General features: G+C 40.6%; 1 protein-coding gene across 2 annotated transcripts; it reads right to left on the bottom strand.

Moving 5' to 3' along the window:
* On the bottom strand, positions 1-25,495 carry TMEM45B (transmembrane protein 45B). 2 transcript variants are annotated; one of them, XM_070765167.1, is made up of 6 exons: positions 25,409-25,495; positions 18,049-18,249; positions 14,595-14,807; positions 11,429-11,613; positions 9,487-9,632; positions 1-3,288 (listed from the first exon to the last, which is right to left on the bottom strand). In XM_070765167.1, the coding sequence occupies exons 2-6, from the start codon at positions 18,230-18,232 to the stop codon at positions 3,180-3,182; spliced, it is 837 nt and encodes a 278-aa protein (XP_070621268.1). In that variant the 5' UTR covers positions 18,233-18,249; positions 25,409-25,495; the 3' UTR covers positions 1-3,179. The 2 variants fall into 2 exon arrangements, with proteins under 2 accessions (XP_070621268.1, XP_070621269.1); XM_070765168.1 differs by having other exon boundaries at positions 18,049-18,266; positions 25,409-25,493.
* Positions 25,496-27,467: the final 1,972 nt, after the last annotated feature.

Raw genomic sequence — 27,467 nt, 5'->3', positions numbered from 1 at the left:
TTATAGAATGCAAAATACTTTAATGTCAGCAACACATCTGAGCACAGCAAACATTCTGTTTTTACAGCACTGGCATTCTGAAATGGAACAACAGCAACAAAAACAGTTTTGCCCATTTTCCTTCCGGAAATCAAATCCCCATTTGATTAGGAAAGTGCAAAACATGGTAGATTGGCATGTGTAGTGGAGAAGCATTTCTTGATAGGTTAACTATTAGACCAGTTAAATTCCATTTGTTTTTCACCTCCATTTCATTTTGTCTTTGCCTTCAAGAAGACAGCAACAATAAGGAGCTTCCATTTTGCAAGATGGGAATTGGTTAGGCTGAAGTCTGAATCTAACCATTTGTACTAACTGCTGTTCTATAGTTCTGCCTGCTTTTCTGAAACTGACATACTTCTTTCATGTTTGAGATGCCAAATCTGTGAAGAAGGGGGATAAAACCTTCTTCAGATATATTAGTGATAGGAAGAAGAAAAACTGTAGCATCACAAAGCTTAGTACTGGGGACAATGCATACATTGATGGGAATAAGGAGGTCACTGACCATTTGAATAGCTACTTTTGTTCAGTTTTCTCAGAAGGTAGCTTACCATATAATACTATGGGTGGATATAGCATTTCTTCCAGCTGTAGGGATTCAGCTCCAGTGATCTCAGAGGCCGATGTCTTAGAAGAACTTGAACGATTAAAGACAAATAAGGCAATGGGTCCCGATGGCATCCACCCCAGAGTTCTTAAAGAACTTAGATCTGTGATTGCTTCTCTCCTGACTGATGTGTTTAACCAATCCCTTTTAACAGATGTTCTTGATGATTGGAGAATGGCCATTGTTGTGCCTATCCACAAGAAGGGCGGTAGAGAAGAAGCTGGTAACTACAGGCCACTTAGCTTGACATCAGTTATAGTTAAAATGATGGAGATTCTACTCAAAAAGAGGATAAATCAGCCCCTAAAAACCAATAACTTATTGGACCCAAATCAGCATGGCTTTACTGAGGGCAAATCATGTCAGACTAATATAATTGATTTCTTTGTCTATGTCACAAAGGTGTTGGATGAAGGTGGTGCCGTGGATTTTGCCTATCTGGACTTCAGCAAAGCTTTTGATACGGTTCCACACAAAGAGCTGATAGATAAGTTAGTGAAAATTGGACTTAATCCCCGGATAGTTCAGTGGATTTGCAGTTGGCTGAAGCATAGATATCACAGGGTTGTTGTTAATGGCGAGTATTCTGAGCAGAGCCTGGTTACAAGCGGTGTGCCACAAGGGTCTGTTCTGGGTCGTATTCTTTTTAATAACTTTGTGAGTGACATAGGGGAAGGTTTGGTAGGGAAGGTTTGCCTATTTGCCGATGACTCTAAAGTGTACAATAGGGTTGATATTCCTGGAGGCATCTGTAATATAGCAAATGATTTAGCTTTTCTAGATAAGTAGTCAAAGCAATGGAAACTGCAGTTTAATGTTTTCAAATGTAAAATAATGCACTTGGGGAAAAGGAATCCTCAATCTGAGTATTGTATTGGCAGTTCTGTATTAGCAAAAATTTCAGAAGAGAAGGATTTTGGGGTAATGATTTCTGAAAGTCTCAAAATGGGTGAACAGTGTAGTCAGACGGTAGGGGAAGCAAGTAGAATGCTTGGCTGCATAGCTAGAAGTATAACAAGTAGGAAGAGGGAGATTGTGATCCCGCTGTATAAAGCGCTGCTGAGACCACATTTGGAGTACTGTGTTCAGTTCTGGAGACCTCACCTACAAAAAGATATTGATAAAATTGAACGGGTCTAAAGATGGGCTACAAAAAAGGTGGAAGGTCTTAAGCATAAAACCTATCAGGAAAGACTGAATGAACTCAATCTGTATAGTCTGGAGGACAGAAGGGAAAAGGGGGGACATGATTGAAACATTTAAATATGTTAAAGGGTTCAATAAGGTTCAGGAGGGAAGTGTTTTTAATAGGAAAGTGAACACAAGAACAAGGAGGCACAATCTGAGGTTAGTTGGGGGAAAGATCAGAAGCAACGTGAGAAAATATTATTTTACTGAAAGAGTAGTAGATCCTTGGAACAAACTTCCAGCAGGCGTGTTTGGTAAATCCACAGTAACTGAATTTAAAAATGCCTTGGGATAAACATATAATCATCCTAAGATAAAATACAGGAAATAGTATAAGGACAGACTAGATGGACCATGAGGTCTTTTTCTGCCGTCAGTCTTCTATGTTTCTAACACAAGAACAAGTGGGCACAATCTGAGGTTAGTTGGGAGAAAGATCAGAAGCAACGTGAGAAAATATTATTTTACTGAAAGAGTAGTACATGTTTGGAACAAACTTCCAGCAGACGTGGTTGGTAAATACACAGTAAGTGAATTTAAATATGCCTGGGATAAACATATAACCATCCTAAGATAAAATACAGGAAATAGTATAAGGGCAGACTAGCTGGACCATGAGGTCTTTTTCTGCTGTCAATCTTCCATGTTTCTAATCTGCTTATCTCCAGAAAATTCATGAGGTTGGCTATTGAAATGTCTAGGTCCCTTACTTTCTCAACTGGCTTGTATGTCGGTAAACTAATGCGTATAATTAGGAAATGGCTAAAACCTCCTTTTACCAATAAAGAAACATTCAAAACTTGGACAGCACTGCAATTTTGAATTCCTTACCACTTGGAGAAGTTGGTCGGCACCTATGGACCAAATGTGTGGATAGTGCAAAATGAGAAGGCTTATTCCTGATAAGGTTGGGACTTCTGCCTATGTAACCGAAGATGAGTTAGATTAAAAATGTTACCATAAGCAAATCCCAATTACGTTTACTGGCTTCTTTCAGTAATAGTGCAAAACTACATTCTTTATCGGCTTCAGTTCCTGAGTTTCTGTGTCACACAATCCTGCGCCTAGCCAGAAGCTGTCAAAGGCAACTCAGACAGGTTTCGTTCACTGTTGACAAAACAGATTGCTTCATAAAAGGAGCACTGTTGGATAAAGGTTGAACATGTGGCAATTGGAAGCATTATCAGGGATTGTAGATAAGGCAGGCCAGAAGATATGATATGAAAATGTAAAGGGAGTGCAGCTATTTTGTCTAAGTGCAATTAATCTTTGGACTGGTAAGATTATTTCATTTCTCAGGTTTCCAAATATGACTAAAAAGCAATTGAAAGATCCGTCCGCCTTATTCTTCATCTGATTCGTTTATGAGGGGAACATGAGCATCCTTTTGCTTCCGTGTGTCAAGTCCAATTGTAATTTGTTTCTGGATCCTTTTAGAATTCCGGAAGTAGCTGTGGACAATGATAAGACATAATTCTAATTAGTCCCACTATAGTTCGGTTTGTCCAGAGGTGGGTTACTGCCAATTGGATCGGTTCTGTAGAACCGGTAATGGGAATTTCCATCTGCTTGCAGAACTGGCAGCGATGGCTGGCTTGCCCAGCCCATGAATGGGCTTTTTCATTCATTCATTCATTCATTCATTCATTCATTCATTCATTCATTCATTCATTCATTCATTTAGTCCAATACACAATGAGGGTTTTAGTGGATATATATATCTATATACACATAGTAAAATATATGATGAAGGTTATAGAGGAGATACTCATAGTAAAATATATCTAAGAAAGAATAGAAAAGAAGATGCAGTAATAGAACATATCAATGAAGGAATAGAAGAAGAGATATAGGAATAGAAAGAAAGGTATAGGAGATATAGGAGAGCAATAGGACAGGGGACAGAAGGCACTCTCGTGCACTTGTACTCGCCCCTTACTGACCTCTTAGGAATCTGGAGAGGTCAACCATAGATAATCTAAGGGTAAAGTGTTGGGGGTTTGGGGATGACATTATGGAGTTCGGTAATGAGTTCCACGCTTCGACAAGTCGGTTACTGAAGTCATATTTTTTACAGTCAAGTTTGGAGCGGTTAATATTAAGTTTAAATCTGTTGTGTGCTCTTGTGTTGTTGTGGTTGAAGCTGAAGTAGTCGCCGACAGGCAGGACGTTGCAGCATATGATCTTGTGGGCAATACTTAGATCTTGTTTAAGGTGTCTTAGTTCTAAACTTTCTAGGCCCAGGATTTCTCAGCTGCGCCATACGGGGCGCCAAGGTTGGGCAGTGACGGGGACGGTGTGGAACAACATTCCACCGGCGGAAATGAAGCTGTGCACACAGCAGCTGAATCTCACCGCCCCACCCAGGAAGGAGAGAAGCTTGTCGGGGAGACGACGTGGCTCCCATTTCGCATGCGTGCCAGAGTCTCCCCGATGAGCTGCTGTCCTTCCTGGCAAGCGGTCAAAGAAGGAACCACATCGTCTCCCAAACAAGCTGCTCTCCTTCCTGCAGGCTTTCCGTTCCAGTCTTCGGAGAGGGGCGGCATACAAATCTAATAAATTATTATTAATAATAATAATTATTTCTTCCTTCTGGTGGCTCCCAGGCGGGACTAACCGGGGCGCCTCTGCCGATGCAGTTGGCAGCTCCCAGCTGGGATAGACTGCTGCCACCACCATGCAGGACCCAACCCCGTGGCTGCCGGCTCGCTACATCGGCAGAGGCTCACCAGTTAGTCCCAGATTTTTTCCTTCTAGTGGCCTGGGAGCAGGACTAACTGCTAACTGACTAACTGGGTCCTGCGTGGTGGCAGAGATCCATCCAGCCGGGAGCTACAAGCAGGAAGAAATCCTTTCCTTTCTGCAAGATTTCTTACTTCTGGTGGCTCCCGGGCAGGAGGGACCATTGCCACCGCCACACAGGACCCAGCCTCGTGGCTGCCAGCTAGCTGCATCGACAGAGGCGCCCCGGTTAGTCCCACTCCCCGGGGCACCAGAAGGAAGACACCTGTGACTAACTGATGCGCCTCTGCCCATGTAGCCAGCATAGTTCCCTCTAAGCTGAGCAGTGAGCAATCGCTCACTTAAAAATCATCATCAACTCAGAGTTTTCCAAACCTGCCCAGAAGCCGAGAGGGAAAGAGTGAGAGGGAAGGAGGGAGAGAGGAAGAGAGGAAGAGAGAGAAACAGATAGAAAAAAGAGAGGAAGGAAAAGAGAAAGAAAAAGAATGGGAGTAAGGAAGAGAGAAAGAAAATCAAAATCTAGTTTGAAACTAGCTCAACTATTTCAGTGGCATTTTGATATTGATAGAGTTGCCCTATTATGAGCTCACTGTTATAGACACACAGTACAGTATTTTATTTTGAAATTCTCTGAGGCAAAACAGTGGGTTTTTTGCTTGTTTGTTTATTTGTTTGTTTGTTTATTTGTTTATTTGTTTATTTGTCTGTTTGTCTGTTTGTCTGTTTGTCTGTTTGTTTGTCTGTTTGTTTATCTATCTATCTATCTATCTATCTATCTATCTATCTATCTATCTATCTATCTATCTATCTATCTATCTATCTATCTATCTATTTAATATTTCTGTGCCGCCCAGTCCCGAAGGGACTGCCGCTCAGACACTATACTTTTCCGCCCACCCCCCCCAAAAAATTAGAGGGAACACTGGTAGCCAGTCAGCAGCCACGGGGCTGGGTCCTGCGTGGCGGTGGCGGCAGTACATCCCAACCAGGAGCTGCCAGTGGGGTAAAAAATCCTTTCCTTGCTGCAGGATTTCTTCCCGTGGTGGTTCCTGGGAGGGACAGATTCAGCCCATGACTCTGTGCATGCACAGGAAATTGAAAGGTGTGCGCGCCCCCCCCCCACGCCCCCCCCCTCCCGAGCATTCCAGTAGGGCCGCGAATGGCTTCCCTTTACTGGGCGGTGCTATCTTGCTTCTCACTTTTGTACACATGCAGAAGCTGTTTTGGGTTTGTAGCTCTGCACATGTGCGCACCTGCCCCTGCAAAGTGCACCCCCCCCCACGTGCAAAGCACGCCTGCCCCCCATGTGATGCTTGGGGAAGCAAACCGGCAGCGAGGTAAGTCAGAACCCATTCCTGTGTTCAGCTGATGAGGCCATTTGGGAGAAAGGAAACTAGGGGAAGCTTTCCACTTTCAAACTCCTTCTGCAAACAACCAGGGTGCTTGTCCTACAAGAATGAGGAACTGTTCAATCCTGAAGTTGGCTGAACTGTGACCTATTTTCTTTTTTGTAGCTTTCAAGAAGGTTTCTTTTCTCATTGCTTCAGGAGCGAAGTATGGCCTTACGAAGGCATTATAGAGTGGTATTTACCTTTCATGTGATCTTGAGTCTATTCTGAAGGCAAATAGCCCTCCCCCAGTGGGTCGACCTCTATGCCATAATTGCCACATCAAAATGAAGCAACGGAGAAAACTTTCTCAATGAGACGACCTTGATTGAATCAAGATCTCTCCTTTTATTGCATTTCACTTTTCCTGACATGTGGTACACAATAACCAATTCGCAAATGCCACATACATTAAGCCATCCTCCAACTACCATTCAGTCATGCGCTGTATAAGGCAACCTGTATAAGGCAACCGTGCAGAATGCAGCTGCGAGAGCAATCATGGGCTTTCCCAAATATGCCCATGTTACACCAACACTCCGCAGTCTGCATTGGTTGCCGATCAGTTTCCGGTCACAATTCAAAGTGTTGGTTATGACCTATAAAGCCCTTCATGGCACCGGACCAGATTACCTCAGGGACCGCCTTCTGCTGCATGAATCCCAGCGACCAGTTAGGTCCCACAGAGTGGATCTTCTCCGGGTCCCGTCAACTAAGCAATGTCGCCTGGCGGGACCCAGGGGAAGAGCCTTCTCTGTGGCGGCCCCAGCCCTCTGGAACCAACTCCCCCCAGAGATTAGAACGGCCCCCACCCTCCTTGCCTTTCGTAAACTGCCTGCCAGGGGAGGTGGTGAACTCCCCAACTCTGGACACCTTCAAGAGGAGATTGGACTTCCATTTGGCTGGGGTGCTGTAGGGTTTCCTGCTCAGGCAGGGGGTTGGACTCAATGACCTAACGGTCCCTTTCAACTCTATTAATAAAATAAAATAAACAACTTAAAACCCACCTCTGCCACCAGGCATGGGGGAATTGAGATCCTCTTTCCCCCTAGGTCTTTACAATTCTATGCATGGTATGTATGTATGTATGTATGTTTGGTTTTTATATTAATTGATTTTTAATCATCAATACCAAATTACTATTGTACACTGTTTTATTGTCGCTGTTAGCCGCCCCGAGTCTCTGGAGAGGGGCGGCATACAAATCCAATAAATAAATAAATAAATAAATAAATAAATAAATAAATAAATAAATAAATAAATAACCTCCTCGTGACTTCCCTACAGATAATTAACAGAAGCTCCATTCTTTGCCTTTTCCTGGATTGTGTGTTTACTGGTGATTAGCAAAGGAATGAGAGCAAGGCATATATTTCCTTATATGAAAGTTAGCTATACATTTTCTTCATGCTGATATCAAGTTAATTATTTTCCACGTGATCATGGATTCTGCAACTTGCTTACTCAGCCTGGACTTTGCTGCCTTTTGATAGAGGAAGAATAAGGTTTATACAGCACCCATTAGGCTAAAACATCACCCTTCAGCAATATTCCATTCCAATGTTCAGTGCCTATGAACCTATGATTACAACTCTATTCCTCTGTTTATGCCAGTGTTTCCCAACCTTGGCAACTTGAAGATATCTGGACTTCAACTCCCAGAATTCCCCAGCCAGCATTTGCTGGCTGGGGAATTCTGGGAGTTGCAGTCCAAATATCTTCAAGTTGCCAAGGTTGGGAAACACTGGTTTATGCAGCCTAGAACTGCGTTGGCTTTATTGACAGCTGCTGCACACCGCTGGCTCATTTTTAAGTGATTGTCCACTAGGACTCCAAGGTCCCTCTCAGAGTTACTACTATTGAGCAAGGCACCACATATACTGCACCTGTGCATTTTGTTTTTCTTGCCTAAATGTAGAGCCTTACTTTTTTCATCATCAAAAAAATGAAGTTGGTCCACAAATCTTAACTAGTTTGCCAAGGTTGGACCCCCTGTTTTATAGAGTATGGCTTTGGCTTAGAATGTTGGGTGAACCTGAAACACTTGATTTATTCAGTAACTAAGAATTGAGCAAACCATGGTTTAGTATAATAAATGTTTGCAGCTTGGTTTCTTGGTCTAAACCAGGGCTTTTCAACCTTGGCAGCTTTAAGACTAGTGGACTTCAGAAAAGCTGGCTGCGGAACTCTGGGAGCTGAAGTCCACCAGTCTTAAATTTGCTAAGGTTGGAGACCCCAGTCGAAACAACTTATTCTACAGGACCGCCTCTTGCCACACACCTCCCAGAGACCAATAAGAACACACACAGTGTTGCCTTCTCCAGGTCCCGTCGACTAAGCAATGCAGGTTGGCCAGACCATGGGGGAGGGTCTTCTCTGTGGCTGCCCCAGCTCTATGGAACCAACTACCCCCTGACTCCCACCCTACTGGCCTTCCATAAGACCACAAAGACCTGGCTCTGCCGGCAGGCCTGGGGGCCATAAATTATACATCATTTGTGGCCAACTGTATGAATGGTGTGTATGTATGTGATTATGTCTTTTTATAATAAATAGTTATAGTTATAGTTTATTAGATTTGTATGCCGCCCCTCTCCGAATATACGTTTTAGTTTTAGATATTATGTTGACTTCTCTTATTGTTTTGTATCTTTTTTATTGTATTATTATTTTGTAAGCCGCCCTGAGGCCTTCGGAATTGGGCAGCCTAGAAGTCAAGTAAGTAAGTAAGTAAGTAAGTAAGTAAAGTAAGTAAAGTAAGTAAGTAAGTAAAGTAAGTAAGTAAGTAAGTAAGTAAGTAAAGTAAGTAAGTAAAGTAAGTAAAGTAAGTAAGTAAAGTAAGTAAAGTAAGTAAGTAAGTAAAGTAAGTAAGTAAAGTAAGTAAGTAAGTAAGTAAGTAAGTAAAGTAAGTAAAGTAAGTAAAGTAAGTAAATAAGTAAAGTAAGTAAGTAAAGTAAGTAAAGTAAGTAAGTAAAGTAAGTAAGTAAGTAAGTAAATAAGTAAGTAAGTAAGTAAAGTAAGTAAGTAAGTAAAGTAAGTAAGTAAGTAAGTAAAGTAAGTAAAGTAAGTAAGTAAGTAAAGTAAGTAAGTAAGTAAAGTAAGTAAGTAAGTAAAGTAAATAAGTAAGTAAATAAGTAAGTAAAGTAAGTAAAGTAAGTAAGTAAAGTAAGTAAGTAAGTAAAGTAAGTAAGTAAGTAAGTAAAGTAAGTAAGTAAGTAAGTAAGTAAATAAATAAATAAATAAATGAATAAATGAAAAAGTGAATGAATAAAGGAATAAACAAACAAATAAATAAACAAACAAATTAAAAAACAAACAAATAAAATATTCCTGTGTTTCTACAAGATGATCTCAATAACTTGTTAAATTGAGACACCATGCTGTCACTGGACAACCACCAAGGGAAGCAAAGTTCCTTGTATTCTTTCACATATTCTTTTATTCCATAGCAAGTCTCTGCAAACCCCTTTATTCAAGGACATAATTTTGATCGGGAATGTATGATTCTAGAAAACTTACCAATAGATCAGGGAATAATTCACGGCCGTAATGAAGATTGCAAGGCCCAAATGCCAGCAGAAGCACATAGTGATGAACATCATGTTGCTGTGGTCATTCAGATCCCATTCTGGTCCTCCCCATGGTGGATACAAGACAAAACCTATCTGGATTTTTTTTTTAAAAAAAGAGCATTTGGGTAAAGCACGGGTGGCAAACATTTATTTTAGAAGCTGTAATTCATCTACCCCATTGATAGCGAAAGAGCATGCATGCATGCTATCATGCATGCGCGAGTGCCCACACCCATAATTAACTTCATGGGGAGGGCAAAAACAGCTTCCCCCACCCCCGCAGAGGCCCTCTGGAGCAGGGGTCTCCAACCTTGGCGACTTTAAGACTTGTGGAGTAAGACTTTAAGACTTGCAGGCCGAGGAATTCTGGGAGTTGAAGTCCACAAGTCTTAAAGTCACCAAGGTTGGAGACCCCTACACTGGAGCATGAAAACGGCCTGTTTCTAAACTTCTGGGGGGCCTGGTAGGCTTGTGTTTCGCCCTCCCCATGCTCCAAAGGCTTCTGTGGAGCTGGGGAGGTTAAAAATGCCTTCCCCCATCCCCCTGGAGGCTCTCTGGAAGCCAAAAACACCCTCCCAGAGCCTCTGTGCATGTCAAAAATTAGCTGGCAGGCACACATATGCACGTTGAGGCTGAGCTAGGGCAACAGCTCACATGCCAGTAGATATGGCTCCACGTGCCACCTGTGGCACCCGTGCCATAGGTTCGCCATCACTGATCTTCACCTTACTCAATTATATGTTTACCCCATACTTCTCTTTTCCAACAAATGTCCAAATTCTCGAAATACTCTAATAAAGAGATTTGAGGCCAGTGAGGCTTAGTGTTTAAACAGACCTAGAATTAAGTTACTCCTTTGGAACTCTGAATTACCTAATTGTCAATGCTCAAATTAGTTCATAATGGCCGTACATGTATATACCTGTACATAATATTTTAACAATTAAGAGATAAAAACCACAACCACAAATAATGCCATTGGCACCAATGCATTAGAGCTGGTCTACTGTATAGAAACACAGAAGATTGACGGCAGAAAAACACCTCATGGTCCATCTAGTCTGCCCTTCTACTATTTCTTTTATTTTATCTTAGAATGGATATATGTTTTTCCCAGGCATGTTTAAATTCAGTTACTGTGGATTTACCAACCACGTCTGCTGGAAATTTGTTCCAAGCATCTACACTCTTTCAGTAAAATAATATTATCTTAAGTTACTTCTAATCTTTCCCCCAACTAACCTCAGATTGTGTCCCCTTGTTCTTGTGTTCACTTTCCTATTAAAAACACTTCCCTCCTGAACCTCATTGAACCCTTTAACATATTTAAATGTTTCGATCATGTCCCCCCTTTTCCTTCTGTCCTCCAGACTCTACAGATTGAGTTCATGAAGTCTTTCCTGATACGTTTTAGGCTTAAGACCTTCCACCATTTTGTAGTCCGTCTTTGGACCCGTTCAATTTGATCCATATCTTTGATCCATATCTGGTGAGGTCCCCAGAACTGAACACAGTCTTCCAAATGGGCTCTTGCCAGCGCTCTATACAGTGAGATCACAATCTCCCTCTTCCTGCTTGTTATACCTCTAGCTTTGCAGCCAAGCATTGTACTTGCTTTCCTTACCGCCTGAACCTCTGTTTGTTCACCAAGGTGCTAACACTTAACCTTTTGGCCAGTAACCATCAATTGCTGCACTCCATGTGGTCCTTGGTCCCTTGCCTGAGGACATGGCCCTGGACGTCCTCTTCAGATCTGTCCTAAGCTGCCCCACACCTTATAGAGTAGATTCAAAGGGGGGTTCCCATGAGTTGCCTTGAACCTTAGCTCCTTGGCCATGGTCATGGCAGCAGTAAGCTAATTTAATGAGAAAACAGAAACGATAACCCACCTGCCATAACCAGGTTCCTTGCAAGAGGGCCAGGCAGACTGCAAATAAGTCCAAAATCATGTTGTCATGCACAAAGACTTGTACAAAGCAGGTGGCAACACCAAGAAAGATGGCTGTCAGGAGCAGGGAATGGATGTGTTGATCAAGCATTGGCCGTTGGTTGACATGGTATTTAAAGAGGAAACCTATTAAAATGCAGAAGTTGTTCAAAACAACGATTGTTTTCAAGAAAAACCTTAACATTTTTAATAGAAATTTCACCAAAGATTACAATTTCCAATATATTTAAAAACAAAACAAAACTACAAATCTAAGTAATAAATAAAAGTAATAAATAAATACATAAAGGAGAAAAAAAAAGAAAAGAAAAAGTGCAGAAGAAAAAGTGGAAAAGGAAGAAAATAAGGATGCTCTATATCAGACCTGGGCAAAGTGCGACCCAGGGGCCGGATTTGGCCTGCCCGCTGTCTGTGACCGGCCCGCAGAGGTTGGAAGGAAGGAAGGAAGGAAGGAAGGAAGGAAGGAAGGAAGGAAGGAAGGAGAAATGGAGGGAGGAAAGAAGGAAGGAGAAATGGAGGGAGGAACGAAGGATAATAGTAATAATAATAATAATAATAATAATAATAATAATAATAATAATAATAATACGAAATGAAATACGAAATCCAGCATAGTGATCTTGTTTGCTGTGTTGTACTGACATAATAATAATAAATTATTATTATTATTATTATTATTATTATTATTATTATTATTATTATTATTATTTAGATTTGCATGCCGCCCCTCTCCGATTATGTGCAAGCTGTTAATTTATCACCAACTTCTGCACCGGCTTGACAGTGTGTGTAAATGTGTGTGTACAGATAGATTTGTAGATGTGTGTGTGTGTGTTATGTATAAATAAATACATAAAATTTACAAGTGGTTTGCTGTTGTCTTTTGAACTACCTTGAATTGATCACTGCTTATGGCCTTTCTATTCTCCCAGCTGAGAATAACAGTAACCTATTCTTGATTATGTTCTGAGCTTTATAAGCAAAACTGCCTTCCATGTTTGTTTGTTTTTAAAGGTATAAACATATCCTCTAGCTTTTAAAAACAGTCAAAGCCCTCTTTGTGGACAGTTTAGCAAGGTGGTAAAAAGAACCAACCACAAAATAGCCAACCATCAATAAACTGAGTTGCACTACAAGTTTATCCTGTTCCACCCAAAATATGACCCTCAAGGCAAAGACTTGAGTACAGGGGAATGACCAGAAATTTCAGAAAGAATGGGACAGACCGATCCTATTTAAGCCACCCCTATCAATCCTATGTATTGATGATTTATTATTTATTTATTTATGATTTATTTATTATTTAGATTTGTATGCCGCCCCTCTCCGAGGACTCCGATGATGATTTCAGTGAAATTCAATTTAGCCTGGACCAGCTCCAATGGGGCAGTGAATCTATATCTTTCCTCCACTCCCAGAAAACTACAAGCTGTTGAGTGAAATTTAAATAAGCAATATTAAAGTGTGAGAGATCAGAAACCGAGTTCTAATCCTGATGTAGGGACAAAACCACTGGGTGAAATTAAGGTGAGGGCTGCCAGGCATCTTAATCTCATATTTGGATCAGCTTCTGTTGTTTTATTCAAGAGAAGCCCAAGGTTGAGATTCTCAGCGTGCTTCAAAATAATCAAGGGATGCCACATTATTTATTTATTTATTTATTTATTTATTCATTCATTCATTCACTCACTCACTCACTCACTCACTCACTTACTTACTTATTTATTTATCAGATTTATATGCCGCCCCTCTCCTTAGACTCGGGGCGGCTAACAACAATAATAAGACAATATAAACAAATCTAATATTTAAGTTAATTTAAAAACCCTAATTCAATTTCAATATTCAAATAATAAGATATGTTAGGAAAGATCAGATATTAGAAGGTAATATTAGAATGTGCAGAAATGAATAGACTAACGTTTTTCAATTAAGGAGTGTTGTAAGCAGGGGTAGGCAGCAGGCAGGACGGGGTGGAATGCAGTTCCACCGGTGGAAATGAAGATGCCTGTGCAGCTCCAGCTGATTGGCGGCTCTCACTTCCTGGATTACTGGGCTCGGCTCGGCTCTTCTTTTTTTTCCCTGCTGCTGCTGCATCTGTGCTCCTTGCTTTTTTCCTCTTTCCTCCTTCCTGGCCTCGGATGAGCTTCCCTCTCTCCTTCCCGGCTCCCCTCCAGCCTCACACGGCCACTTCCCACCTGAGGTGCAAGCAGAAGGCGTGGGTGGAAGCAGCGCTGGCAGCATTTATGCTTCTGGCAGCACCCGTTCACCTAGCTACCCAGCCTGAGGCGGGGGGGCGGCCCAGGAAGGCGAGCATGGGAAACGCAAAGCAAATTGTCATATCAATGAAAGAATAGAAGAAGAGATATAGGAATAGAAGAAAGGTATAGGAGATATAGGAGAGCAATAGGACAGGGGATGGAAGGCACTCTAGTGCACTTGTACTCGCCCCTTACTGACCTCTTAGGAATCTGGATAGGTCAACCGTAGATAATCTAAGGGTAAAGTGTTGGGGGTTTGGGGATGACACTATGGAGTCCGGTAATGAGTTCCACGCTTCGACAACTCGGTTACTGAAGTCATATTTTTTACAGTCAAGTTTGGAGCGGTTAATATTAAGTTTAAATCTGTTGTGTGCTCTTGTGTTGTTGTGGATGCAGCTGAAGTAGTCGCCGACAGGCAGGACCTTGCAGCATATGATCTTGTGGGCAATACTTAGATCTTGTTTAAGGCGTCTTAGTTCTAAACTTTCTAGGCCCAGGGTTGAAAGTCTAGTCTCGTAGGGTATTCTATTTCGAGTGGAGGAGTGAAGGACTCTTCTGGTGAAGTATCTTTGGACATTTTCAAGGGTGTTAATGTCTGAGATGCGATATGGTTTCCAAACAGATGAGCTGTATTCGAGGATGGGTCTGGCAAAAGTTTTGTAAGCTGTGGTAAGTAGTGTGAGTAGTTGATCACATGATTGTAAGGATGCTACAAAGGTTACAAGTTTAAAAAACTCTTGTAAGTCACTCCCCCCCCGTGCCATTATAACTTTGGATGGTCACTAAATGAACTGTTGTAAGTTGAGAACTACCTGTACTTACTGCCTCTCTGTTTGTGCCTACCTTCCACAAAGAGTGCAATGCCCAGCATGAAGCGGTCCATCCCGACAGGCATTAAAGTTGAGGAATGGGTGACTATGTCCACTACTCCAGAGATCAAAAAGAATAAATACATGGTGGAATGTTGCCAGTTCATCAGCTTCACCCAACTGTGTGGCTGCCCGCTGTAGAGATATAGGTGGGGTCCATCGGGGACAAACTGCTCAGCAAGGATCCCTGTTCAACAGAGATCAAAGTTGAATAGATCTGTTAAGGAAGGTCAGTGGTGAAATCCAGGATTTTTTTTACTACCAGTTCTATGGTCGTAGCTTGGTGGGTGCGGCATGGCTTGATGGGCGTGGCAGGGGAAGGATACTGCAAAATCTCCATTCCAACCACACTGCATGGGAAGAATACTGCAAAATCTCCATTCCCACCCAAATTCAGGGGAAGGATCCTGCAAAACCTCCATTTCCATCCCACTCCAGAGGGAAGGATCCTGCAAAATCTCAATTCCCACCCAAATTCAGGGGAAGGATCCTGCAAAATCTCCATTCGCTCCCCACTCCAGGGGAAGGATATTACCAAATCTCCATTCCCATCCTATGGCTGGGGAATTCTGGGAGTTGAAGTCCAGATAGCTTCAAGTTGCCAAGGTTGGGAAACACTGACCTAGATGACTGAGAATCTCTAATCACAGGGTATAAAAACATAGAAACATAGAAGATTGACGGCAGAAAAAGAACTCATGGTCCATCTAGTCTGCCCTTATACTATTTCCTGTATTTTATCTTAGGATGGATCTATGTTTATCCCAGGCATGTTTAAATTCAGCGACTGTGGATTTACCAACCACGTCTGCTGGAAGTTTGTTCCAAGCATCTACCACTCTTTCAGTCAAATAATATTTTTCTCACGCTGCTTCTGATCTTTCCCCCCAACTAACCACAGATTGTGCCCCCTTTTTTCTTGTGTTCACTTTCCTATTAAAAACACTTCCCTCCTGAATCTTATTTAACCCTTTACCATATTTAAATGTTTCAATCACGTAGAGTTAAAAAAAAGTTGAGATGTGACGCACATCCCAAACAGATAGAGCTGCAACGGCCACCAAGCCACACCTTGCCCACCAAACCACGCCCACAGAACCAGTAATAAAAAAAAATTGAACCCCACCACTGGTAACAACCAATGCTTTTCTTTCAACCTGTTCTTTCTAACTACTACTATTTGATTGCAAAACTTTGGATCCTATCTTCTGCTAAAAAAGCCAGTAAACCTCGCCTTCTATATGCTCAACACATTTTCTTTTTAAATCCAAAATGTTGACAATAATTTTTTAAAAACCAACAATAGGGGGGAGAAAAAGGGGGATGGAATTGACAAACTGCAGTAAATAACCCCAAGTCTATTTCAGATGATAAATCTTAAGAGGATCTTGAGACAACAGAGTAGTTAAGGATATAATTTGGCTGCCTAATTGGGTAGATATATTCATTAAAACAATTTGATTGTTACCAAAGAATGAAGTAGCAGAACTTACAACATTATTAATTCAACTGGGGATCAAAACTGCATCTGGCAAAACCCCACTTACTTTGTACAAGTCTTATTTCATTCCCATTTAACGATAAATTCAACACTTCATTAGAAACAAACTACACAGTTTGATCTCATGGGCTGTAAAACTCCAGGAGATACAGTCCCACCAAATTTAAAGCGTGTTGGGTTTAGGATAGAATAGAATTACAATAGAATTCACCAAAATAAAGTTATGTATAACCAAAAATCGGATCAAAAATCATTCAATCCCTGTCTGAGTTCAATCCATTTGATAATTATTAGAAATCTACTAATATTACAACCTATGATTAAATTTCACTAACAAAAACCACAAATATAATCCATCTAAGTCGTCACAATCCAAACGCCTGCTTGCTTGCAGGTACTACTTCTCCTCTCTCTATCTCTCTCTTCTTTCTTTCTTCTCTCTTTTTTTTTCTCCCTTTTCTCCCTTTCTACCCTTTCTTTTCCCACATTACTGTTGGATTACCAAATATTACAGCTATAAGATATTTAAATAAGAACTCTGAATACGAAATATTTACATATGGACAAATACAGTGATCCCTCGATTTTCGCGATCTCGTTCTTCGCGAAACGCTATATCGCGATTTTTCCCACCCGATGACATCACTCTCTTCCTTCCTTTCTCATCTTTCTTTCTCTCTCTCTTTCTCTATCTTGCTTCTTCCTCTCTCACACTCTCTTCCTCTCTCTCTCATCTCTTTCTTTCCTTCTCTCTCTTTCTCTATCTCTCCCCCTCTTGCTGGCGGGCGGCGGGCGGGCGAGCGGGGGCATCAGCGAGGAAGACCCAGGGAAGGTTCCTTCGGCCGCCCAGCAGCTGATCTGCTTGGCAGCGCAGCGAGGAGCCGAATCGGGGTTTCCCCTTTGCGTGGGCGGCGGGGAAACCCCGATCTTCGTCTGCTCGTTGCTGCTGCGCTGCCGAGCAGATCAGCTGTTGGGCGGCCGCAGCAGCAGCGAGCAGACGAAGATCGGGGTTTCCCCGCCGCCCACGCAAAGGGGAAACCCCGATTCGGCTCCTCGCTGCGCTGCCGAGCAGATCAGCTGCTGGGCGGCTGAAGGAACCTTCCCTGGGTCTTCCCCGCCGCCCACGCAAACTCCACCATCTGCGCATGCGCGGCCATGAAAAAGGGCGCGCATGCGCAGATGGTGTTTTTACTTCCGCAACCCTACATCGCGAAAAATCGATTATCGCGAGGGGTCTTGGAACGGAACCCTCGCGATAATCGAGGGATCACTGTACTTGAAATGTATATACAATAATATATATAAGCTGTGATATAACAATACTGTTTACCCCACTCCCCTCCCACTTTTCTTTTTCTGCACTCCCATCCCCCTTTCCCCCTGTTTTATTCCTTTTTGTATAAATTAATAAAGTATATTTTTTTAAAAAAGAATTACAATAGAATTCTTTATTTGCTAAGTGTGATTGGACATGCAATTAATTTTTCATTGGTGCATATGCTCTCAGTGTACATAAAATAAAAGAGGCATTTGTCAAAAATCATGGTACAGCACTTAATAATTGTCATAGGGTTCAAATAAGCAATCAGGAAACAACCAATATTAATGGTTAATTTTGCGCTGGGATGAATTACTCAAATAAAGTCACTTTTAGTTTACCCTCCTGATTTCTTTGATGTAGGTCCGGGGTCTCCCACCTTAGCAACTTGAAGACTCCCAGCTGGCTGAGGAATTCTGGGAGTCGAAGTCCAGAAGTCTTAAAGTTGCCAAGGTTGGAGATCCCCAGTGCTAGGTTTAGGAGGTTGCCAATTTGCCGAGGCAGATGTTAAGTAATTGGTTTGCTTAAAACGCACAAATTCAAAGCAAGGAGAGCGATAAGCAGCTACCCTCAAATGCCTTAAGCCAGTTGTCATATTCTGAGTCTTACCTATTAATGTAAAGGCAACTTTGACTGCCCCTTCAATGACCTCCACCTGTTTGAAGTTCCACTGTACGTGATTGTTCTTCTTCGGTGTCCTGCTGATATGTTTTAAGGAGTATTTCACTGACCACCAGAGGCCAAACAATATAAAAAAACTCCCTGGGAGAATATGGCCCTTTAAATTTGCCATTCTGCTTCAATCAGGTCCTGGAGAACAGAATATCCTGTTGTTAGAAACATTGGAAGTGTAAATGTGTGACTCCAGTATACTGACTCCACTACAACTGAGATTTTGAGTCTAATATACAACTATTTATGAAGAAATCATCGCTTCTGGAAAGACCTAGGGACTGGACCAACTGGTTTCTCTCTTTGGAATAAATTCTTCCCTTTCAGGTATGAAATTCTGATCTTATCATCTCAGTTTGCAATTCCTCTACCGGTTTGAGATGTGTCTTTCCTTTTCTTCCTCCTATCTATCTATCTATCTATCTATCTATCTATCTATCTATCTATCTATCTATCTATCTATCTATCTATCTATCTATCTATCTATCTATCTACTCTGTCTGTCTGTCTGTCTGTCTGTCTGTCTGTCTGTCTGTCTGTCTGTCTATCTATCTATCTATCTATCTATCTATCTATCTATTTACTGTATCTATCTATCTACTGTATCTATCTATCTTTCTATCTATCTATCTATCTATCTATCTATCTACCTATCTATCTATCCTATCTACTCTATCTACTCTATCTATCTATCTACCATTCCATCCATCCATCCATCCATCCATCCATCCATCCATCTATCTATCTATCTATCTATCTATTTATCTATCTATCATCTATCTATCTATCTATCTATCTATCTATCTATCTATCTATCTATCTAATCTATCTATCCATCTATCTATTCCAATACACAATAATAAATGAGGGTTATAGACGATATAATCAGGTAGAATGTATTAAAGGGAGAATAGAGAAGAAAATGAAGGCGTAAAATATAACTATGAGAGAATAACAGAAAAAAATATAGGGATAGAAGAGAAGATATATGAGATATGGGAGAGACTATAGGACAGGGGATGGTAGGCACTCTTGTGCACTTACGTACGCCCCTTACTTGGTGAGGTCAAGAGTGGACAGTCTAATGGTAAAGTGTTGGGGGTTAGGGGATGACACTACAGAATCCGGTAGTGAATTCCACGCTTTGACAACTCAATTACTAAAGTCGTATTTTTTACAGTCACGTTTGGAGCGGTTAATATTAAGCTTGAATCTGTTGTGGGCTCTCGTGTTGTTGTGGTTGAAGCTGAAGTAGTCTTTGACAGGCAGGATGTTGCAGCATATGGTTTTGTGGGCAATATTTAGATCAAGTTTAAGGCATCTTAGTTCTAAGCTTTCTAGATCCAGGATTGTAAGTCTAGTTTCATAGGGTGTTCTGTTACGGGTAGAGGAATGAAGGGCTCTTCTGGTGAAGTATCTCTGGACATTTTCGAGGGTATTAATGTCAGAAATACGGTATGGGTTCCAAACAGATGAGCTATATTCTAGGATTTATTTATTTTTATTTATTTATCATATTTGTATGCCACCCCTCTCCGTAGACTCGGGTGGGTCTGGTGAAAGTTTTATAAGCTCTGGTAAGTAGTGTGAGATTGCCAGAGCGGAAGCTACATAGGATTAGATGGTCTACAAGCTAGACCAGGTCAAGAATCTCTCTTATTTTGAAAGCCTATAGCAACACAGAATTTGGAAAGCCCGTCTACTGGCCACTTTTATATTTATTTTGAGTCTTGGGCTCTTTTAACTATACCCAATTTAGGGGAATCCAAAGATCCAATAGCACAGCTCCCCAAATAATACACACAAAGAAGCATTCATAGCTATTATTCACTATTTCCACTACTCCTACTCCACTTTTACTCCTTGTGAAAAAATTGCTGGGGAAAAAAATCTTTTCCACTGTTTCAGTCTGTTTTAAATTCCACACATGAACATAACTTCCTTTATTCCTTCTTCTCTCTCCCCCTCCCTTTCCTTCCTTCCTTCCTTCCTTCCTTCCTTCCTTCCTTCCTTCCTATCATATATATTCTCTTCCTTTCATATATCCTCTCCTCTAAGTTCACTTTTACCCTTATATATATTACCACATGTCTATTTTTCTTCCTATGTATTTGTGTATTGGACAAATGAATAAATAAATAAATAAAATAAATACCTAGCAGGACAGGCCCTTCCATTTCCTGGGCAATCTGCAGTCTCACAGCCTTCTACTTTTTCAAGGCCAGAGCTAAATTTCTCTACATATCACTATTTTATCAATGATTCCTTAGAACAGTGTTTCCCAGCCTTGGCAACTTGAAGATATTTGGACTTCAACTCCCAGAATTCCCTGGCTGGGGAATTCTGGAACTTAAAGTCCACATATCTTCCAGTTGCCAAGGCTGGGAAACACTGCCTTAGAACAGTGATTTTCAACCTTTTTTGAGCCGCGGCACATTTTTTACATTTACAAAATCCTGGGGCACACCACCAACCAAAATGACACAAAATGACATTCTAACACAGTACTGTACATATTTATTTATTTATTTATTATTTAGATTTGTATGCCGCCCCTCTCCGAAGACTCGGGGCGGCTCACAACAAGATATAACAAATCATAAATAATTCAAATAAACTTTAAAATATTTAAAGATTTAAAAGAACCCCATATACTAACAGACACACACACAAGCATACCATGTATAAAATTGAACAAGCCCGGGGGAGGTGTTTCAGTTCCCCCATGCCTGACGACAAAGGTGGGTTTTAAGGAGTTTACGGAAGGCAGGAAGAGTAGGGGCAGTTCTAATCTCTGGGGGGAGTTGGTTCCAGAGGGCCGGTGCCGCCACAGAGAAGGCGCCATGAGCCGCGGCACATTTTTTACATTTACAAAATCCTGGGGCACACCACCAACCAAAATGACACAAAATGACATTCTAACACAGTACTGTACATATTTATTTATTTATTTATTATTTAGATTTGTATGCCGCCCCTCTCCGAAGACTCGGGGCGGCTCACAACAAGATATAACAAATCATAAATAATTCAAATAAACTTTAAATAAAATACTGTACTGTGTGTCTATAACAGTGAGCTCATAATAGGGCAACTCTATCAATATCAAAATGCCACTGAAATAGTTGAGCTAGTTTCAAACTAGATTTTGATTTTCTTTCTCTCTTCCTTACTCCCATTCTTTTTCTTTCTCTTTTCCTTCCTCTCTTTTTTCTATCTGTTTCTCTCTCTTCCTCTCTTCCTCTCTCCCTCCTTCCCTCTCACTCTTTCCCTCTCGGCTTCTGGGCAGGTTTGGAAAACTCTGAGTTGATGATGATTTTTAAGTGAGCGATTGCTCACTGCTCAGCTTAGAGGGAACTATGCTGGCTACATGGGCAGAGGCGCATCAGTTAGTCACAGATGTCTTCCTTCTGGTGGCCTGGGAGTGGGACTAACCAGGGCACCTCTGTCGATGCAGCTAGCTGGCAGCCACGAGGCTGGGTCCTGTGCGGCAGTGGCAATGGTCCATCCTGCCCAGGAGCCACCAGAAGGAAGAAATTCTGCAGGAAGCAAAGGATTTCTTCCTGCTTGCAGCTCCCGGCTGGATGGACCTCTGCCACCATGTAGGACCCAGTTAGGTAGTTAGCAGATAGTCCTGCTCCCAGGCCACTAGAAGGAAGAAATCTAGGACTAACTGGTGAGCCTCTGCCGATGTAGCGAGCCGGCAGCCACGGGGTTGGGTCCTGCATGGTGGTGGCAGCAGTCTATCCCAGCTGGGAGCTGCCAACTGCATCGGCAGAGGCGCCCCGGTTAGTCCCGCCTGGGAGCCACCAGAAGGAAGAAATAATAATTATTATTAATAATAATTTATTAGATTTGTATGCCGCCCCTCTCCGAAGACTGGAACGGAAAGCCTGCAGGAAGGAGAGCAGCTTGTTTGGGAGACGATGTGGTTCCTTCTTTGACCGCTTGCCAGGAAGGACAGCAGCTCATCAGGGAGACTCTGGCACGCATGCGAAATGGGAGCCATGTCGTCTCCCCGACAAGCTTCTCTCCTTCCTGGGTGGGGCGGTGAGATTCAGCTGCTGTGTGCACAGCTTCATTTGCGCCGGTGGAATGTTGTTCCACACCATCCCCATCACTGCCCAACCTTGGCGCCGCCTATAGCACAGCTGAGAAATCCTGGGCCTAGAATGTTTAGAACTAAGACGCCTTAAACAAGATCTAAGTATTGCCCACAAGATCATATGCTGCAACGTCCTGCCTGTCGGCGACTACTTCAGCTTCAACCACAACAACACAAGAGCACACAACAGATTTAAACTTAATATTAACCGCTCCAAACTTGACTGTAAAAAATATGACTTCAGTAACCGAGTTGTCGAAGCGTGGAACTCCATAGTGTCTCCAGTCCCCTAATAATCTTTGTTGCTCTTCTTTGCACTTTTTCCTATCTTTTTTACATCGTGGTGACCAAAACTGAATGCAGTATTCCAAGCATGACCTTACCAAGGCATTATAAAGTGGTATTAACACATGATCTTGATTCTATCCCTCTTTTTATGCTGACTCGGACTGTTTTAGGTTTTTTTTTTAAAAAAAATTAACCTGTATTAGCAAAAAAAATATAAATAAAAATACCTTAACTATAAAAATAACCTTCATTTTTCCTACTGAAATCTATTTTCTCATCTAGGCTCTTTTCTTTGTATTTTGTGTCCCCTGTTCCTGTTTTCTGATGTTCATCATCAATAATGAGCAAACTGCTGCTGAACAATCATTTCATTTAATTTAGTTGAACCTTGATCAAAATCTACTATACTTCCACTGTGAAAATCAATAAATCTTTGGATACTTTTGATCTAATGAGACCCACTCTTTGCTTATTTAGATATAAATATAGAAGAATATAATATTCCTGTCATTATCTCAAACTGATGTAGGGATTTCTCTCAAAGCAAATGTATTTGAATTGTCAGCTTTTAACCTTGCATCAAACTAATCAGAAGAAACTTGCTCCTAATTTTTTCCTGTATTTTTTGGTAGGCAACGAATTCACTTAAAACATAAGATGTATTCATAAAATGTCCTTCCTCTTTATTAATGTCTGTTTTGACTTTTATTGCTTCCTGTTTGTTTTGTATTTCTTTATTTGTTTCCACATGAATTGTATCCCATTGATTATCCAGTAATTTTTCAATTCTTCCAAAATTTGATACTTGGGAGAGTAACAAATTTTTAAAGCAGAAATTCTGTCTCTAAGACTATAGGGTGTTTGTCAGTCATCATATTAAATATCACACTCTAGTGGCCAAAGAGAGTAATTACAGTTTATGATTTCTCATTGAAAATAAAGGAAAAGGTTGTGTATAGAGAACTCTTCCAATATTTGTTGTTAGATCCAAACACATTAACACCAAGCTAAGTAAAAAAAAAACCCCACAGAAATATTCACACAAAAGGCTAAAGAAACTGCAGAGAGGGGCGGCATACAAATCCAATTAATAATAATAATAATAATAATAATAATAATAATAATAATAATAATAATTAAAGGGGAATCTAGAACCAGGAAGAAAATTCCTGACAGTGAGAACAGCTTTTGCAATCTCTTAATAATTTACTTTTTATTGACTCCGCCAGAGCAATTAAATTTTTCAGATAAGCAACAAGGCATAAAATATATGGGCATGGCAACCAGCTCTCTTTGGGCTGTAGTTAGATGCACTTCCCTTTTTAGTTTTGAAATAAATCATTCTGGAATTTATTCTCAAAAACAATTGCTTGGAGATTGATGATAAGGGGGCTCTGATATTAGAAAAAAAAGTTTCTAGTAAGGAAGAATACACAGTTTAATCCCCAGAGCTGCACAAAACCCTTTTTTACCTGTAACGATATCCCATCTTTCACAAAATAAGCGCAATATTTCTGTTAGATAGGCTTTTATCAAGATGAAATGCCCAGTTCTATCATTTTTGAATCTAAGATAGGAGTGTCTCATAAGATTCGACAGACAGCATTAGAGAATATGCAAGAACCAAGCCTTTTTCTATAAAGCAAAGTCCATTCTGTTTTATTCAGAACTAATTCCATGTCCGATTTTCTTACTCTCCTTCACTAGGGTTATATCTATCTATTTTAATAATACTGCCAGATATTTTCAATTGCTTTCTGTCGGATCTTATCTTAGATTCAAAAATTATTGGATTTTAATCCAAGCTATCTGGATCTCTTGGGTTGGGAAAGACTGGGCTGACAAGGATCTAATCATTTCTCTGTAAGAAAGAATATGAAACAAGAAAAAAATTTCAGCTGCTGAAACGTCCTTGAAGTGAGGTGTAGGGATCGATATTTAGTTAGCGATTTTCTTAAGGCTGCTCAAATATTTATATCTTTCTACGGTACAATGTGAATCTGGCATTTATTTGATGTCTCACTTGCCTGTAGGCAAATTTCTATAGGGATAAGTTTCTTTTGTATAGATGTGCTGGTGACTTTTCATTTCACCCTCTTTCAGATATAAGGAGTGTATTTAATTATTTCAGCCCATGTTTACCTTCAAGTGGAAGATCGCAGCAAAACTTGTTTAAACTAGCCCAAATGTTTATTTCTTTTCAGGTTGCCACCTGAAAAGGCTACCTGGTCATTATTATTTTTTCTTTACATGTTCCCCAGCCAACTGCCAATTTTTCCCCAGAAGAATAGAAATTAAACAAACAAATGAATAAAATTGCTTCAACAAAAATCCTGTATATATATTTATATTCCTTTTCACTATCAGCAAAATATGTTGCATATACAGTGTATATATTTGTTTTCGTAGATTTATGTATGATGTATGATGTAGATTTTCGTAGATGTATGTATGTATGTATATATATAATATATATGCAAGAGAAAAAAAACACACACAGACACACACATATGTATGTATGTATGTATATAGATAGGTAGGTAGGTAGGTAGGTAGGTATAATATTTATTTGTTTATGAATTCCAAAAGTTAGGAGAATTGTTAGATTTGATGAAGGAGAAGGAAGAGAAGAAGGGGAAAAGAGAAAGGAGAAAGAGGAGGAGGAGGACAAAGAGGAGGAAGAGAAGAAGAAAGAAGACGAGGAAGGGGAGAAAGAGGAGGAGGATGGTTAGAGTTGGCGAAGGAGAGAAGGAGAAGGAGAAATATAAAGGAGGAGAAGGAGAAGAAGAGGAGGAGGATGGTTGGAGTTGGTGAAGGAGGAAGAGAAAGAAAAGAAAAAGCAGAAGGAAAAAGAAAAGGAGGAGGAGGGGTGGTGGAGGAGAACAAGAAGAAAATATTTTTTACCTGGATCAAGCAGTTTAATTCCACTTTCAGCTGTTGGTAGAGCTCAAAGTCTATCTGTTCGCTTAGCAGAAAGACTGCTAGTGGCAAAGCTTTGGAGTCTCTGTGAAAGATAACAGCCTATAACGTAGTTCATGCCACACCCTCTTTTTTATAGAAGTGTAGATTTCAAAATCTCCCTTTTCAGAGTTGCTGGTGGCAAATTTATGTAAAATCAAGCAACAAGATGGCAAGTATTCTAGACCACACTTTCCGGAGGGAGGGAGGGAGAGAGGAGAGGATAGTTGGGGGAAAGATTAGAAGTGATGTGAGAAGATATTATTTTACTGAAAGAGTAGTAGATGCTTGGAACAAACTTCCAGCAGACGGGGTCGGTAAATTCACAGTCACTGATTTTAAACATGCATGGGATAAACATATATCCATCCTAAGATAAAATACAAGAAATAGTATAAGGGCAGACTAGATGGACCGTGGGGTCTTTTTCTGCCGTCAATCTTCTATGTTTCTATAGAGAGAGAAAGCAATCACTAAAGTATGAATGGATTTCTTGCTAATTTTATCATCCAATACATATATATATCAGTGAAGGTGATTTTTTTTTTTACTATCACACTATGGGCGTGGCTTATTTTGTGGAAGTGGCTTGTCGGCCAGATGACCAGGTGGGAGTGGCTTGACGATCATGTGACCCGGGGTGTGTGTGGCTTAAATGTCATGTAACTGGCTTAAAGGTGGCCAACTTGACATCACTCACGTCAGGGGTTTGGGTTAGGTTTAGGGTGCCTGGCTTCTCATCGCCTCAAAGAGATACAATTTCCCTATTTATTATTACTGAACATCCATAGAAACATAGAAGTCTGATGGCAGAAAAAGACCTCATGGTCCATCTAGTCTGCCCTTATACTATTTTCTGTATTTTATCTTAGGATGGATATATGTTTATCCCAGGCATGTTTAAATTCAGTTACTGTGGATTTACCAACCACGTCTGCTGGAAGTTTGTTCCAAGGATCTACTACTCTTTCAGTAAAATAATATTTTCTCATGTTGCTTTTGATCTTTCCCCCAACTAACTTCAGATTGTGTCCCCTTGTTCTTGTGTTCACTTTCCTATTAAAAACACTTCCCTCCTGGACCTTATCCAAAATATACTATTTAATTCTATGCATATATGCCATGTGTGTACATAAATATTACACACAGGCGCACAAAAATATACATTATCTACTATATAAACTGTATGTGTATGTACACACACATGCACGTAGCTCTTCTAAAATTATAATGATAATGATAATGATAATGATAATGATAATGATAATGATAATGATAATGATAATGATAATGATAATGATAATGATAATGATAATGATAATGATAATGATAATGATAATGATAATGATAATGATAATGATAATGATAATGATAATGATAATGATAATAATAATAATAATAATAATAATAATAATTTATTAGATTTGTATGCCACCCCTCTCCCAGGACTCGGAGCAGCACATACACATTCAACCTCATTTCCTGTGATAGGAAAAACATACCCAGAGCCCAGAAAGGGGGGGGGGATCAAATTTTTTCTACCGGTTGTGTGTACCGTACCGTATCCGTAGGAGCCCATTCCTGGATAAAGAGCGTTATCCGTTTGGTTTACCAATCCCTTGATAAGAATCAGCAAACTTCCTTCTCCCTCATTGTGCGTTGGCCAGTTTCCACACAATTGTTTTTTAAAAATTCACAAGTATGCCAGATTGGAAGCAAATCACCAAAGTTACAGGTAACACTGCTCAATGGATCTGTACCGTTTCGCGAGATTTGTATCTGTGAACGTTGCAGGATGTTTCCTTTGCTTTTTTGTTTATTTTGTGAGACATTCTAGATGTTAATAATAGTTCAGGGCCTGTCAATATTCGTCATATTGCAAAGGTTACTGGGTATTCAGGGGTTACAGTTTGTTTGTTTGTTTGTTTGTTACAAAATATAGAAGATTGACGGCGGAAAAAGACCTCATGGTGCATCTAGCCTGCCCTTATTCTATTATCCTGTA

This window comes from Erythrolamprus reginae, chromosome 12 (assembly GCF_031021105.1).
Source record: "Erythrolamprus reginae isolate rEryReg1 chromosome 12, rEryReg1.hap1, whole genome shotgun sequence".
NCBI lineage: Eukaryota > Metazoa > Chordata > Lepidosauria > Squamata > Dipsadidae > Erythrolamprus > Erythrolamprus reginae.
The sequence above is the reverse complement of the archived record's forward strand: the minus strand, read 5'-3'. Positions and strand labels throughout refer to the sequence as shown.

Bases quoted from the DNA above. Each gene is read 5' to 3' on its own strand.
- TMEM45B (XM_070765167.1), bottom strand. From the start codon at position 18,232: ATGGCAAATTTAAAGGGCCATATTCTCCCAGGGAGTTTTTTTATATTG. The intron at 9,633-11,428 runs GTGGGTTATCGT...AAAAAAATCCAG, and splicing joins AAGGAACCTGGTTATGGCAG to ATAGGTTTTGTCTTGTATCC. The intron at 3,289-9,486 runs GTAAGTTTTCTA...CATTGTCCACAG, and splicing joins AATTATTCCCTGATCTATTG to CTACTTCCGGAATTCTAAAA.